Raw genomic sequence first — 15582 nt, 5'->3', positions numbered from 1 at the left:
ACATTATTAAACATTTTTATATTAACTATTAAACATTGCATTTTGTGAAATATAGATTTTAATATAAATATTGATAACTTTTTGAGAAAGATGATACATCTGCTTTATATATATATATATATATATATATATATATATATATATATATATATATATATATATATATGTTCCCCTGTTGATAAAGCCAGTAGGCTTTTGTGTTAAAGCCCATGCATGGCTTGTGGTTGACTGCCTGCGAGATGTTGGCTGCAGGTCCTGCAGCCAACTCCACACCTTGCATGTCCTTGGCTTGGCTGCCTATGGTGAGTCGGCCCTATGGCTAACTCCACGCCAGGCACGGTGGAGGTGGGGCTTGAATGCCTTTTGGGGGTGGGGGGGTTGGTTGCAGTGCCTGGGCACCTTGTGGGGTTTGCATTGCATTTGGTAATATATTACTTTGTTAAAAAAAAAACTAAAATGTACGGAAAAAACAAAACTTAAAATCACGTTAGTGTGGTAGAGTAATATATTTTGCTTAAAAAAAACTTAGACATTTACTGAAAAAAACCAAAGATTAAAGGAACGTTATAGGAAACTGTTTAAAACTACCCAAACCACTGACTGACTTGTGCCCTAAGGTAACTATAACTCACACCCTCACCATGCACTGCTAATTGTCCCACATATTACACCACTTAAAACATGTTCTCTGACATCATTGATAATATCACTTCAACATTTGCAATGACATCATTGATGGCAAAACTGTGCTTGGTGGGGGCATACACACACGTGTGTCAACATACGTGCGCAGATTTATGAACTTTTAATGCTGCCTCTGATATGCTGCTCTTGGCCCCCCCTACACACACATTAACCACTTAGGCTTTTACAGTTAAACAGACTGCATTAGAAATGAAAACCTGTATTAAATAGACACACAGAGCAGAAAATGTGCTGTAATGAATGGCCAATATGATCGAGGCGCAGCCATTGTCAAGGAGCTCCACTTAGCATTCTTGTTTTATTAGATGTTGTAGCCGGCTTCAATGGGGTTGGCCGCTGCTTCTACATCATCTGTTGCTGTAATGAGTCCCTGTATGGTCCTCTTAAGTGGCTTCACTCATGCCTTTTTCGGCATCCGTGTAAGAGCCTGAAGTGCCTTACCTTCTCGCCACTTAGTCTGCCCCAGTGCCCTCGGCTCAGTGTGCTGCGAGATTCCGCCCATTATCTCCGCGTCCCCGTTGCCTCCGCGTGCAGGGGCTTCTAGCACCTTCCACGCTGAAGGGGCTCCCTCTAGCCATGGTTTCAGATGTTGCCAGTCCTCAGGTGATGCGTTCTGGGTGGTTTGACAGCTTGTACGCAGACAGTATGCGTAGATAATTCTCCACTGCCTCCTCATTGGACTCGTGGCCTCTATGGCCCATGGCCTCACAGGTACAGGAGTGAAAGTGGCTGTTTTCTTTCTTAAAGGGGTTCTTTTTAGCCACGTGCAAAGGGAGGTTTCCTGACTTTGGCTTGCTCATATATAACTGGATAACTATACTATATTCCGCCTGTTTGTATTAAGTCAGAAATGCTCTTCAAACCCCCAAGTACCTTATATGACATAGCATTAAAAAAAATCAACTTTTCTCCTTATCCCTTTCACTAGCTAGTTATGTATCTCTATTTTGGTTTTATTAAAAATACAGTTATTTTAGATCTCATACCATTTGACCGGTTCGGGTCACCCGCTCCTTCCAGTAATCACGTATTCACTGAACTTGCATTTACATGTTTCTTCTGCTTACCTGTTATTGGTGCATGGTCAGTATTAATACCCTGTTTTGGAGTTAAAAGGAAAAAGTAATGAGATTTAAACAGTCTTCCCATTCACTTTGCTTAACAGCTGTAGTACAGAAAAATAACTAAAAACTCCGCTTTTTCTTGGTTATGTTTTCTCTGTCCATGAGCAATCATTAGGTCTTCAGGACTTCTATATATGTGACTTTATTTAAATATCGATACCCAGTAGAGATTTGAGTGGGTAAATTTGACAACTGTAAAAAAATGCTGTTTTTTCTATAAGTAGTCAGATACCTAATGTATGCGCTAGTTGCTTGCCACTTTTTATAGTTCATTTTCTATCATTCATCCCACAATAACCCTCTTTACTTCATATCTAAAGGGTGGTTGGTGAACTGTCTGCTCTAAACCAGCAGTCTACGCGGACATCAAACACCTACTCGCCTACTCATGATCCACATATTTTATTTGTATTGATGCATCATTCTCATATTCAGTAAAGTAGCCGCCATTTCATGTGGTGGCTAATACAAACTGTGCATGGTGCCACATCAGTGGCATCAAAGGCCTGTGATAGTGTGGGAGAGAGAGAGACCATGTTTTTGGTAAGTCAACCATACAGATTTAGACCCAAATTGCAGATGCTGCTTTTGATATCCAACTCCTTTTGACCGTTTGTACACTTGAAATAAAATAGCTCAAATATGTATGCATAGTTAGCTTAAAACGTTGGATTAGATTTTACTTTCTATTAAGAGTGGGGGCTGCCACTCCTGGGGAATCTTTGGACCACTTGTTTCTCTATTGTAGATCTTTTGACCACTTGTTTGTTTTCATATTGAAGTAAAATGACATCCTTCTGTATCTTCCTCGGTTAGGGGCAAATACTCCCTTGGTATGGAAGGTGCATCCTAAAATGTACTGATAAAGACTCCATTTAAATTAATTCTTGTGCTCTAAACGTGCACGCTTTCCTGGTTTGAACTGCTAAAATATTGTTGTCGAACAAGGACAAATATATGTATTGAGCCTTTCATCATACGTTTATCATTCTGTTATTGTCTGGCAAGCCTTCCTTAGTTCAGAGTTGTATTTTATTTCTGTTGCTTGGTCACTATTCACATGCGCCGCCTCTCGTTTTACACGTGGAGCACCTTAGATATGTGTTGTGCTGCTTGGATGGATTCCACCTGAGCAGCGCTGGCAAGGTTCTCAAAGTGTTCTAAGTATAATATGAACAAGGCCGCAAGAAGCACTGTTTGTTACTATAAAACGATATCTGATCAGTCTCCAGTAATGTGCCAGCACACATTTAGGCCCCATCAAGAACCTATGTAACTCCTGATTTTTCGGCTGGGTTGGAAATTACAAGGAATGCAAGAATCCCACATTTGTTGTAATCTTCATGGACATTTCACCAAGTAAAAGCCTCCAAGGTCTGTCTCCATGCGTCACCTGAAGTGCTGCATTCTTGCATGTCAGCCTCAACAGGCCTCAATAAAGGGGACCACGCCTCAGTATGAGCCGCCATCTCGTACCCACCATCTCCCTGGGTCAGGAGGGCAAGCATTACATGGTTTTCCGTGTTAGCACTTTTTGGCCTAGTTTCAGACAACTACTAGATTACCATCTGTACAAACAATGTCCTACGAATCTGTCACTGACTCCTCGAATTAAGTATGTTTTTGTCCTAAAGTGAATATGCTCCCCTACAGGGGTGTGACTTGTGTCTGGGGTCCATGCACTTACGATAATCACCTGAATTCTCAAGGCAAGAGAAGGCTTCCTACATTCCTCAATACCCACACTTAAAGTACCCAGTTCTGACCTGCTGTGAAAGCAGGCCAGCTACTGGACTGTGGAAAATAGTGAGACACACCTATTCACCCACTACAGTACAGGAGTTGGAGTCCTACCCTTAAACCCAAAGTGCTTTCGTTGTCTGGTGAAATATGTTTTCAAATGTCCAATAAAGGGCAAACAATCTTGCCTACAATCTAACCGTATTTTCCTTACTTTCTTGTAGTAGTTCATAGGAGAAACTAACATAAGTTGCTGGTACTAAAGCCTCCCTGCTACCATTTACTCATGCCCAGTCTTGTTGTCCACACTGATGGTTGGCTGTTGAAAAAGGCCCCTGTTGAAGTAAGTGGCCTGCAAGAACCTCCATTACGCCTGAAGCAATTTCACTTACAGAGATGGGCTCTCCTCCCCTGTAAATATGTCTACTGGAAATCTGTGCTCCCTCCTCTCCTAGGCTCAGAAAGTGAAACAAAATAGTACTCATTAAGCAAATGGCCAGTCCATATGACACACCAGGACATCTGTCTACCAGTGGCCAGTTTAAACTGGTCATTACACAAAGTCTGACAGTGATGAGTAGAAGCTCCCGCAAGCAGAATTATCCCACTGGGATGAGTCCCTCTTTGTATTGGTGCGTGGGAGAGACCTGCTTGCACGGGGATATACCCAGTGCAGATATATTCTGTCTCCGGCCCCCTCTGCTTTGAATGAAGAATTGGCATTACAAAGCTAGTGTAGTGAGGAATGCCACCTCGTCAAGTATACCAGCCTTTTCCGGACCTATTGTGAGGACACACCTGAATGTAGGAAAAGTAGCACAGAGGGTAACCTCCCCTGGGTCTTGAGGAACACAACACAATCCTCTCCTGCCAACCACAGTCATTCCATCCAGCGCGCCTGTGGAGCACTGGGAGAAATAGCTGGTTAGCTAGAAACTAGATGTATCAGTTCTCCTTTGCCTTGCTTGCACATAGAGGGCTTTTTATGTAATCCGTTACTGTCCAACTAAAACATTTACCACCTGCCAATGTCAGTGTGATCTAATGAAGGTCAGGATCCCAGCACGTTGTGGTGGAGAGATCCAATGGAACAAAGAATCTAGGACCGAGCCACTTCACATGTACCTATACTAATGGGATTCCATTCTTTTTTTGTCTCCTGTGGCCACCTTTCTCCGTCTTATTGATTACCTGTCATGGAAATGTATGCATTGTTTCGCTATGAATTCTGCAATTAAAAAGCTAGTACTTGAAGAGTAGCCAGATGTCCTATCTTCAGTAATTATCATCATGAATTATACCTTCTTCCTTTTCTTCTTTTGTGCCTTGCTTTCCTAATCCCAGCTTCGCTTATTCATCTATCCCCTTATACATTCTTTATAGTGCATCCAAGCTTATGCATGGGACTGCACTTATAAGCTAATTTGCTCATTGCAAGTTATTGAGGATTCGTTATTCCTTTTCTGCACCTAAGATTCAGTACCAGTAGATATTTAGATCGCCAGAAAAACCCCAAATTGTTGGATTTGCTGAAAGGTCTGGTGTGACAAATGGTGGGGAAATACTAGTTTCCGGGGAAGGTGCCAGGTATTGGGATTATTGAGAGCACCCATGAAAGCAGAAACTTGCAGGTATTCACAAATATTCATAATGCATTTTCCATCTTTCAATGCACACTTTAAATTTAATCGAAAAAGGTTAAGAGTGAGAATATGGCGAGACAGTTGGCCATTCTTATATGCAGTGAAAGAAATTAAATGTGTTTGATTGGATCTGCACACCATGGCCGAATTGGCCATTTATTCTATTGAGCGGCATTTAATGGTCTGGAACCATTGGAGGTCTGTTTTGAAATCAGACACCCAAGGTGGTCCTGCTGTCTCTTTCCCCAGTGCCCTAAAGTTAATTGCAGAGGCTGCTTAAGAGAGAGAGAGATCAGAGGGAGAACAGAAACCAAGTGGGGAGATCCGGGGATTCATTGCAGATCCACACAGAGGGGCCACGCTGAGCGCCGCAGTGGACCCGCAGATGTTCGCGCAAAAAAACACATTTTTGATCAATTTCTTGCCCATAAGGGTCCCTCTGAGACCTCTCCATCACTCTCATGGTGTCAAGATACCTCTTTCTGGACCCCTGATATACTATTTTATTTTTATTCCCCCACCTCCCCTTGGGAACCGGGTCTAACATTACAAAATGTCAACCGCAACTTTACTTTCAGTTTGCGGCCAGCCAATTACTGCATTGCTTGTGGATCTGCGTCTCTAGATTTACATACATCTTTTTTCTTTAACTCCAATACTACTGTACAGATTTCCACTAAATTATCCAAAATCTTTCTAGATGGAGATATAGCTTTCTGACAAATTTGGTGTCATTCTGTTCAGTGGTTCGGGCTGTTGTTGTGTCTAAAACCCCAATAGAAAATTGCATGGGGAAAATGTTTCGGTACTCCCCTGTTTCTTGAACCTCCCCCTCCCCCGCTTGATGAGTCACACTGAAACTTTCCAGACTGCAGCTGAAATGAGGGGCAAACTAGTTTAAAAAATGTTGTGAAGATTTGTCAAATGGCAGCAAAGATATTAGCAAAACAAAAACACTTTTCCTATGAAAAATAGGATATATATCAGGGGTCTCCAACCAGTAGCTCGGGAGCTACTGGTAGCTCACCAGCACCCTCAAAGTAGCTCTCAGAGGTGAAGTCAAACCAAGCCAATCTCAGAGATTCTGTGTATATTAAAGAAGCCAGCACTGCTCATTTCACTACCCATAAGAGTGACAGACAGCCAAACCAATGGCAGGGCCTGTTGATAACACTCAAACACACACTGTGGTGGTCTATCAATCAATCAATCAGGGATTTATAGAGCACACTAATCACCTGTGAGGTCTCTGAGGGAGTTTGTGGGGGATTTGGGCAACTCAGGTCATTCGAAAAGCCATGTCTTGAGGCTCTTCCTCAATGCTTTCAGTGTGGGGCTTCATCTGATGCTGAGGGGGAGTTCGTTCCAGCTCTTGGCCATGATGTAGGAGAAGGGTGTTCCTCCTGTTCTACTTCTGTTGATGCCAGGGATTCCAGCCGAGGCCTGGTCAGCGGAGCGGAGGTTTCTTTTGGGGGCGTAGAAGGAGATTCTTTCATTGAGGTATTGGGGTCCGGTGTTGTGGAGGGTTTTATAGGTGTGTGTGAGCAGCTTGAAGGTCATTCTTTTTTTGACGGGGAGCCAGTGGAGTGCTCGTATATGCTGAGTAATATGGGCTGCAGTGTTCTGGACAGTCTGAAGTTTGTGGAGTAGAGATTTGTTGATTCCGGCATAGAGGGCGTTCCCGTAGTCCAGCCTGCTGGTGATGAGTGTATGGGTGACGGTCTTCCTGGATTTGGGGGGTGGGTCCATTTGAAGGTCTTGCTGAGTATTAGGAGGGTGTTGAAGCATGTGGAAGCTGCAGCGTTGGCCTATCGGTCTGCCACATGAACCATCTTTATCCACTTTAAAACTGACTAAGAAGGAGATGGGCCACGTTATCCACCCTGCTCGATCAGTCGCACTGTGTGTGACATCAAAGAATAGTAGAAGCAGTAACCAGGGCTGACCCACCAAAGGGTGCGACTGCAGGAAATAGAGTGAAAAAATGTGTTAGTTGGGAGCATGATCAACCAAAGAGCTGAGGAGAAGAGAGTATGCAACCGGGGCATAGACATTTAAAAGCATCACATTCATTTTTGTGTGGGTGTGTGACATTGTGTCCTTCCTAAATAAACAGTGTTGATTCCTTAAAACTACTCCTTTGATAGTGTCAAGGACTGCCAAATATGTATGCTGGTCTCCATCATATGAGTATTTATCTCTGAAGCAATTGCGCCCATTCATGGTATAATTGTGCAATAGCCATAATATTTTCGTCCTTGACTATTTTGGGCACACAAGTCTAGTAATTACATACTTGCTGCCATCACTGACATATTAAGAGCATGACTGGCCTGCTTTTAGCCATTCATGACAGAGTGTCAACCGCTTCTCCCATAACAATGGCCATTACTGATATATGTTGGGCACCCAGCTGTGGCACAGTGGTAGCCCTGGTTTAATGGTGGGCATTATTGGCCTAACAGAGGCATTCTTAGTGTTATGGTGAGGAAGCATGGTCTATAATTCCAATACCTGGGTATTTGAAGCATAATTTGTCCATGAGAGGCATTTTTACATGGCAGTACTCAATGAAAACAAAAAGCTAATGTTTAGGGACTGTGTATTTTCTAACGATGAAAACTGATTTAATTTTTAAAAGAACAAATTATGATTTTTCAGAAAAAAATTTCTTCTGGAAAATTGAGTTTGATTGCTCAAAGTGGAAAGGGATTTTGATAGAAAAATATGTGTATTTTCAAAAACGAATATGCTAATGTCGACCAAATATTGCATTTCTAAAACACATTTAAAGTTGTTAGCTGAATGATAATTCAATTTGAGTTGGGGAGACTTACTACTGTGGTAGTACCCTTTGTGGCACACAGCATGTGATGATTTGAATTTTACTTGAATTACAACCATTTCATGTTGATAAATGTTTTCCTAGCATTCTGCTGATAACTTCACCTGGAATTTTTGGGTGGTTACTACTGATAATTGTGCTTAGGATGGTCATAATGTAATGTTAATACACATCATCAGCATTTTACAGTGATAAAATATGCTAGTAGCTCAGCAGGACTTTCCTTGAGCAGAATTAGCTCTCACCACAGAAAAGGTTGGTGACCACTGATATATATATTTGCACACATATACACACATACCCACCCACCCCTGGGCATACCGGATTCACCAGGCGGGCAGGATCAATTTTGATCTCCTTCCATGCAAGTGCAAACGCAAAGCCTGCTCCACACAAGTTCTGCTCCCAGCGGGCTGGAGCTTTAAAAATGGTAGCAGACTTTTGAACTGTTTCCCTGCCTGCGCAATCAAAATATTTCATAATTTTCCCAGGGGGCAGGAGCAATGCCCGCCCCCATTGCATGCGGGGAACCAGCTGGGCCCTGGGGCTTCCCCTTGGTTTCCAACATTTTGTATGTTGGGTGCCCTGGGTTGGGCACTTGTCTTAAATAATGTGGGCCTCGGGGCATGGGGTCCCCAGAGCGATAAGGGCTAAGGGACTGGGGCCACATGGCCCCCTCCCCGTTAATTAAAAAAACGGCCCTGGGTAATGGGGTCCCCTTGACCTAATAAGGCTCTGGAAAGGGGGTGGGTATGTATCTCCACTCCCCTTTAATTAAGAAAGGTCCTGGGGTATGGGGTCCCAGAGCCTGACCTTTTTTTTAGCGTGCAAGTGTTCGCAGATCCACTCCGGTATTCTGCACGACCCCCTCTGAGCTCCACGGCAGATCCAGACCGCAATTAAAGAAACACACCTGCACACAGACAACACATCCACTTACCCATACAACCACTCACACACACTCATACAGCCACTCAGTCCTGCAAAACCACTCATAGACCAACACAGCCACTCTCACACCGATACAGCCACTCACTCAGACCCACAAAACCACTCACACAGCCACTCACATACCTCCTCAAACAGCCACTTCCACACCCACATAGCCACACTCACAACCATATAGCTTCACCCATATAGCCACTCCCGCATCCACTCACACATAGTGATACACTTCTAAATATTTAAGTAGCATATGTTTGTATAAAATGTGCTGTTTATTATTGTATGTGTGCTTTTGGTTGGGAATGGATCTGCAGATCCATAAAATGGATTAAAAAAATTAAAATAACGAATTGATGCATTACCTTTATAGAAAAACTGCAGAATTGATGCATTACCTTTATAGAAAAACTTACCTCACATTAAGTTTTTAAATTTTGAGTTTTAAAATATGTAATAAGAAAGAATGTGTGAATAAAATGTATTTACAAACTTGTGAAAATGTATATTTGTAAAGTAAACTTATGGGTCAAATTGTAGTACAATTTATATTAAATTAAATTAATTTTACTTAAAAAAACAAAGGTTTCAGGGATGTTATTGCAAGGAAATAGCATTACAAAAACATAGAAATTCACTGAAAAAAACAAAGGTTACAATGACATTATACTTAGGAAATAGAATTTAAAAAAACCTTTGTTTTTTCCAGTGAATGAATATATATATATATATATATATATATATATATATATATATATATATATATATATATATATATATCCGCACACTCCTGGCAGTCAAAAGCTAATAAATCAGCAGTACACCAGAGCCGGGGCCCAAATGTTCGTTCAAGTGCTAAATATTTATTGGCACACGGACAAAACCCTACGCGTTTCGAGGCTTGCGCCTCTTGCTCACGGGTAAAATGTTTTGGCGGCCATTCCTTATTTAAAGTGATACAAACTTAGTTTTGTCGTGCACGTGATCACAGATAAACATAAAGTTACTTTGTTACATACATGGTTTTCAATAACGTGTTAAAGGGTTGCTGGTAATACTTTAAACAATTCTTGGAACTAAAGTAAAAACAACAGCTATTGCAATAAACAATAAAGCAACATTAAACAAGCATGATATTTCATAAAACAAATATCAAAGAAACCCGCATTTTCAGTTATATAAATGCGCGCTGTTCAAACATGGAGGCTTTCCAGAATGAAACACCATGCAGCCCGGTGGGCATAATATGGGGGAAGAACTATCAGTGCACTTACAATCTTAATTGATATATTATGTCTGCTTTCGTATATTTTCCATTCTGACTGTTTTTAACAGGCATATTTTTTATACCTGACACAGTATTTACAGATAGCAAATTTCTGATACATGGTTTCTGAATTTTGAACTTTTCAGGTACGCTGAATATAAACGCTACAATTGGAACTAACTAGCCCACTGGGGCAAGACACCTACAAGCATGATTCATGGATTATTTTCCCCACTTAAGGAAATTGAGGATTGTGCCCACTTGGGCGAAACGCCTTGGTTGTGTGAACTAATGAACTGTCACATTGTTTCATTCTGGAAAGCCTCCATGTTTGAACAGCGCGCATTTATATAACTAAAAATGCGGGTTTCTTTGATATTTGTTTTATGAAATATCGTGCTTGTTTAATGTTGCTTTATTGTTTATTGCACTGGCACGACAAAACTAAGTTTGTATCACTTTAAATAAGGAATGGCCGCCAAAACATTTTACCCGTGAGCAAGAGGCGCAAGCCTCGAAACGCGTAGGGTTTTGTCCGTGTGCCAATAAATATTTAGCACTTGAACGGACATTTGGGCCCCGGCTCTGGTGTACTGCTGATTTATTAGCTTTTGACTGCCAGAAGTGTGCGGATAATAAGGGGAGTGGCGATCCCGCCGGGAAGCCCGCTGCGGAGAGAGGCTTGGGCAAACGCTAAACGAGTGTTTGTTATATATCCTTTTTTTGCAGTGAATATAAGTATTTATGCACACGTGTATTTGTATCACAAAAAAAGGGCCCGTCATAGCCTAAAAGGTTTAATCATGCGTTTGTCTTGCCTGTCCCGGTTTTTGCTTTTCAAAATCTGGCCACCCTAGGACCTGGAGAATTTGCATCAGCCTCCAGAAATGTCACCGCGTGTCGCTTGCCTGGAGAGAACTGCCAGGGGTGGCTCTGCAGCAAAGGATGAACTTTAGGTGCTTTTCAATGAGAGTTAATTTGTCCTTGAAAAATCCTAGCTTTCGACCTTTTGGTATGTATAGACGCTAGCTCAGTTCCTGCCTTGGGAAATTAAGTCCTTGCTGTATTTATAGTTCTTTTCACATTGTATGTTTGGCTGACCTCCAACTTGCAAGAAGAACAATTGATGGACAGAATGCAGAACAATGTCATGCATTCACCCCAGTACAGAGATCTGCACCTAAATTAGTCGTTTATTTGCTCCCCATGCCATTCCAGTTTGGACCTAGCCATAGGCAAATCAGTCTAGACCCTGCACCCAATGGGAACAGTCCCACCCAAACTGCCTGGCCAAGTCCTCCCTGGACTGGAAACTAGCATCCTAGGACCGGTTTCGGGGTTTCACCCCTCTTCAGCCAGGATAGCTTGACTCCAGTGGAACGGAGAGCACCGGACCCACGTCTGGGCATACCTGTCCCACTCGGGGTGACAAATGGGGTGACAAATGCAAAAAAAAGCAATTGATGGACAGAATGCAGAACATTGTCATACATTCACTCCAGTACAGAAATCTGGGCCTAACTCCGTTTTTTTTTGCCCACCATGCCATTCCAACTTGCCCTTCAACTGTGAAACATAAATAATTTCCAGTCTGGTGAGGAAAAGGTTACTCTAAAGGTTTTTAGAGTAGGTTTAGGTCCATTGTCCCTAAAATGTTATGTTTTTGAGATGGGATACAGGCGGGGTACTTTACTCATGGTATGCCACTGTGAGCATGGAAATGTTGCTCACAGGGGATATCAGAAGGTCACGTGCCCCCTGAGTACTGAGTGCATGTATACTGCGAATCGGAACAAACTTGCCTTGCATTTTTTGTGGGCAAGGGAATTGCACAAAGTACATGCGAAAAGAGCGTGCCTTGTGTGCAGTCACCCTAGGATGTGGTACAAGCCACACCCTACCTTTTATACAGTCATGGCTACTACACACAGGAAAGATCTGTAGATCACGCCCTCTGCACCGTTCGGAATATGCCCTGTAGATACTACAGGCAGTGGAAACCTGTGTCAGTACAAAATACTACAAATGTATAATGCATATGCAAGTATAATTATAATTAAGGCTCACTGTTTTCCGTTTTTACAGATTTTTACAGATAAATACAGACCGAAAACAATGTGTTTCCTGTCTGCATTGGTTTTTAAAAGTGGATAAATACAGACAATTGTGCTTCTTTTAAGTGACTCTCCGTGCTGTCTTTTATGAACAGCTGAGCAGATGGACAGCATGGGAAATTAAAAAACAGGATGAATTTTCTTTAACCCCTTGCATGCTCGTGACGGAACCATTCCGTCACGAGCCACGGTGGTGCTGGGCTGGTGACTGAATGGTTCCGTCAGGGCCCGATCGCCGCTCCTGCGCGGCGCTGATTTCGCACCTGCGCTAAGCGTTCTATTAGGCGGGCAGGGCTGTGACGGAACCATTCAGTCACAAGGCCAGCGCCACCGCGGCTTGTGATGGGAGTGGTTCCGTCACGTGCATGGCGGCGCCACGCGGCCCCCCTACCGCCGCGGCCAAGGGTGTAAATAATTGCATATGTCAACATACATTTGTGGTATAATGCAAATATTTAGTGAGTGTATTGTTACGTAAGATTTGTCAGCTTAAATGCCTGAATCACAACGGACCTCAAAGTATGAGTGCGTGTCCTGTCAGTTACATAAATATGGAAATTTACAGTTTTACAACTTTGTTTATGCACAAAACACAAATATGGATAAAAACAGATAAAATGGGCAAAAATAAATATGGATAAATATAGACTAAAAGATAAAAAAAAAATACCACAAAACCCGAAGCCTTAATTGTAATATATTGTTTGACTAAAATTTTGAGTCAAAGGTGTTCGGAGACCCAATTGCTTGTAAATTAAAGCACGTACTTTCAAGAGAAAGTAATCAATGCGAATCACCTACATTTGACATTAATTCTAGCTGTAGTTCATAACACTCACATATTGACCCCTAATTGAGTTTCTGGCAATTAAGATTTTCGTCATGTATTTTGATTTTCCATATGAATCGTGATACCACAATATTTAACTTGCATATGTGAAAAAACATGTGGTTTTGTGCTGAGCCCTTCACTGCTTTAATACCCTTAATTTGGCCGATACTGTTTTTCAGGGAATTCTAGAATCTGTACAAGGACTTGATTGAATTGGCGTGGGCTCATTTACTTAAAAGTAGCTATCAGGTTGTGTTCCTCAACTTAGGTTACACGTTTACCTTGTGTCCCTCCTCATTACAAGAGAACAAGTGCTCAAATCATGTCCATTTATTTCTGCAAATGTTTTATTTTTTCAATAAATTGTTGTCTTCCTTTTATGCCATTAACATAATTGCATCAATAATATCTGGCCTGTTGATTTCCCTGATAAATCTTCACTTATTTGCATATACTTGTTTCCAGATATTTTCGTTGTCCTGTCCCTTGTACGTTTTGCATTTCATGTGACAACACATGTTTTTCTGTAAGATCCAAGCTTTCTCAAGGCTTCTTTGTGTACAAGGAGAATGAGAACGGCGCTCTGTCCCAGGATATGTTATTGTGTGGACAGTGGAGGCAATCCCCAGTCAAACAAATACCAAAGCCTTAATCGCAACGTTCTTAGTACAATAGGAACTGTGTGTAAAGGTTTATGAAAGGAAGTTACTAAGCAAATCCTGTAAATAATGCATGTGAATCACCTCAGAGACCTTGAGAAGCCCCATGTCTGACTGAAGCTCCTGTTGGCACAGGAAGCACAAAACATATGAGGAACATAAAGGCGTGGACATTTGAGGATCTAGGCCATCAAATCAGTCTCACACTGGCACAACTGCAACAAATCTTAATTGGTAGATACTAAGGTCCTGATTCTGGGTGAAGTTCAAAGCTACAATTGTAATGCAGCAATCGCTTGTTTATCTTTTTATCATGCTTAGAATGTATTTTTAATGGGTGCAGAAGTCACCTGTGCTACAAATACATTGCCTGTGCGGTCTTCCAACCCAGCAATTGGCATCTCCTATTTGCGATCTGCGGGAGAGGGCAACAGCGCTCTGGGGAGAGGGCTACAGCGATGTGGGGGTGAGGGCTACAAGGGAGCAGCGGTTATTGTGCCACAGAGCTGTAGCGCACCTTTATTTCTAATTTCTTAAGACACCTTGACTGACATATTCCATGTGTCAAAAAAACAGGATCCAGGAAAAATCTCTGGAAACCATTCGAAAATATTTGTGGCAAATCACTGATGAGAACAATGTATGGGAGTTTACTTCTGGGTCCATGGAAACCCACTAATATTAGGCATTTTCTTGTTAACGTGTCTCCCATTTTTGGACAGGGACTGTGGAAGTCCCTATGCTTGTACAATCATGAAGGCCAACAGGGTTCTGCGTAAAGGGCCAAGAGTATTCATTCCCAAGTCGCCAAATTGCATCGGTGGACCAACGCAGTGGATCTGTGAAGCCTCAATCAGGCCTGCCCTCACCACTACACCTGTTTGCTTAGTGAGCACTGGGGCCAGACTCCTTCCATTTTTCTTCTTAACACAATGCAAAGGTAAAGAAATGATGAAAGTACTCATGTGGCAACATCTTTCAGATACTAGATTTTACAAGGCACATTTAGTGAAACGGACACAGCATATATAATTAGGGTCTAAGTTAGTTTCTCTACAAATCCAGACTAATCTGGTTTATTTTTCATTTCACGGTGCCTGATCTCTAAGATACTCTGCTGCACTCCACAAATATAGGAGGCCCTGCATCTGTGTGTTGTCAGTACTCTGCCGGTGTCCCTCGTTCTGCTCTTGCCATTGTAAAATCATTATACCTGTGTTTTTTGAATTACCAGGAGAAGGATCAACTGACCTGAAGAGACAAGCGGTGGAAGAAATGATGGACAGAATCAAAAAGGGAATCTCCCTCCGACCTGTGGGGCAAGGCGGCCGGCCGAAAGTAGTTAAGGTGCGAAACATGTCAGTGTCTTGTGTGAATTTACTGCATGTGTTATTGGTGATGCACCGTTACTGCCAAAGCGAGGCACCCGGGCATGCTGCAAGTCTGAACAATATAACGTGCATGAGATATGAATGAGCTTTCGGGTGCTGTTGCATCAGTTATGGAACACTGGAACCTAGCCTACCTGGCATTGCCTACAGCGCACTGCGGGGACTCACAATGAGCACGATAAACTAACTTTAAGCACAGAACATTTGACCATTTGCAATACTTTAACTCTCTATCTCAAACTCTCTTCCGTTATGAACAAGATTGACTGAATAATATTAAAATTTTGATAGCAAAGTGCCAAACCCTGTGACTGCAGAAA

At 42.2% G+C, this 15582-nt stretch overlaps 1 protein-coding gene across 1 annotated transcript in view; it reads left to right on the top strand.

Moving 5' to 3' along the window:
• The window catches only part of SHTN1 (shootin 1), a 630861-nt gene that overhangs the window by 451116 nt on the left and 164163 nt on the right, over window positions 1-15582 (top strand). Inside the window, exon 13 of the mRNA XM_086922914.1 lies at window positions 15106-15218. Within this exon, the coding sequence (XP_086779040.1) occupies window positions 15106-15218 (113 nt within the window). The remainder of the gene's footprint in view (window positions 1-15105; window positions 15219-15582) is intronic.

The sequence above is a fragment of the Lissotriton vulgaris genome, chromosome 5 (assembly GCF_964263255.1).
Source record: "Lissotriton vulgaris chromosome 5, aLisVul1.2, whole genome shotgun sequence".
Classification (NCBI taxonomy): Eukaryota; Metazoa; Chordata; class Amphibia; order Caudata; family Salamandridae; genus Lissotriton; species Lissotriton vulgaris.
Note: the sequence above shows the minus strand (reverse complement) of the source record. Positions and strands in the feature narration are given on the sequence as shown.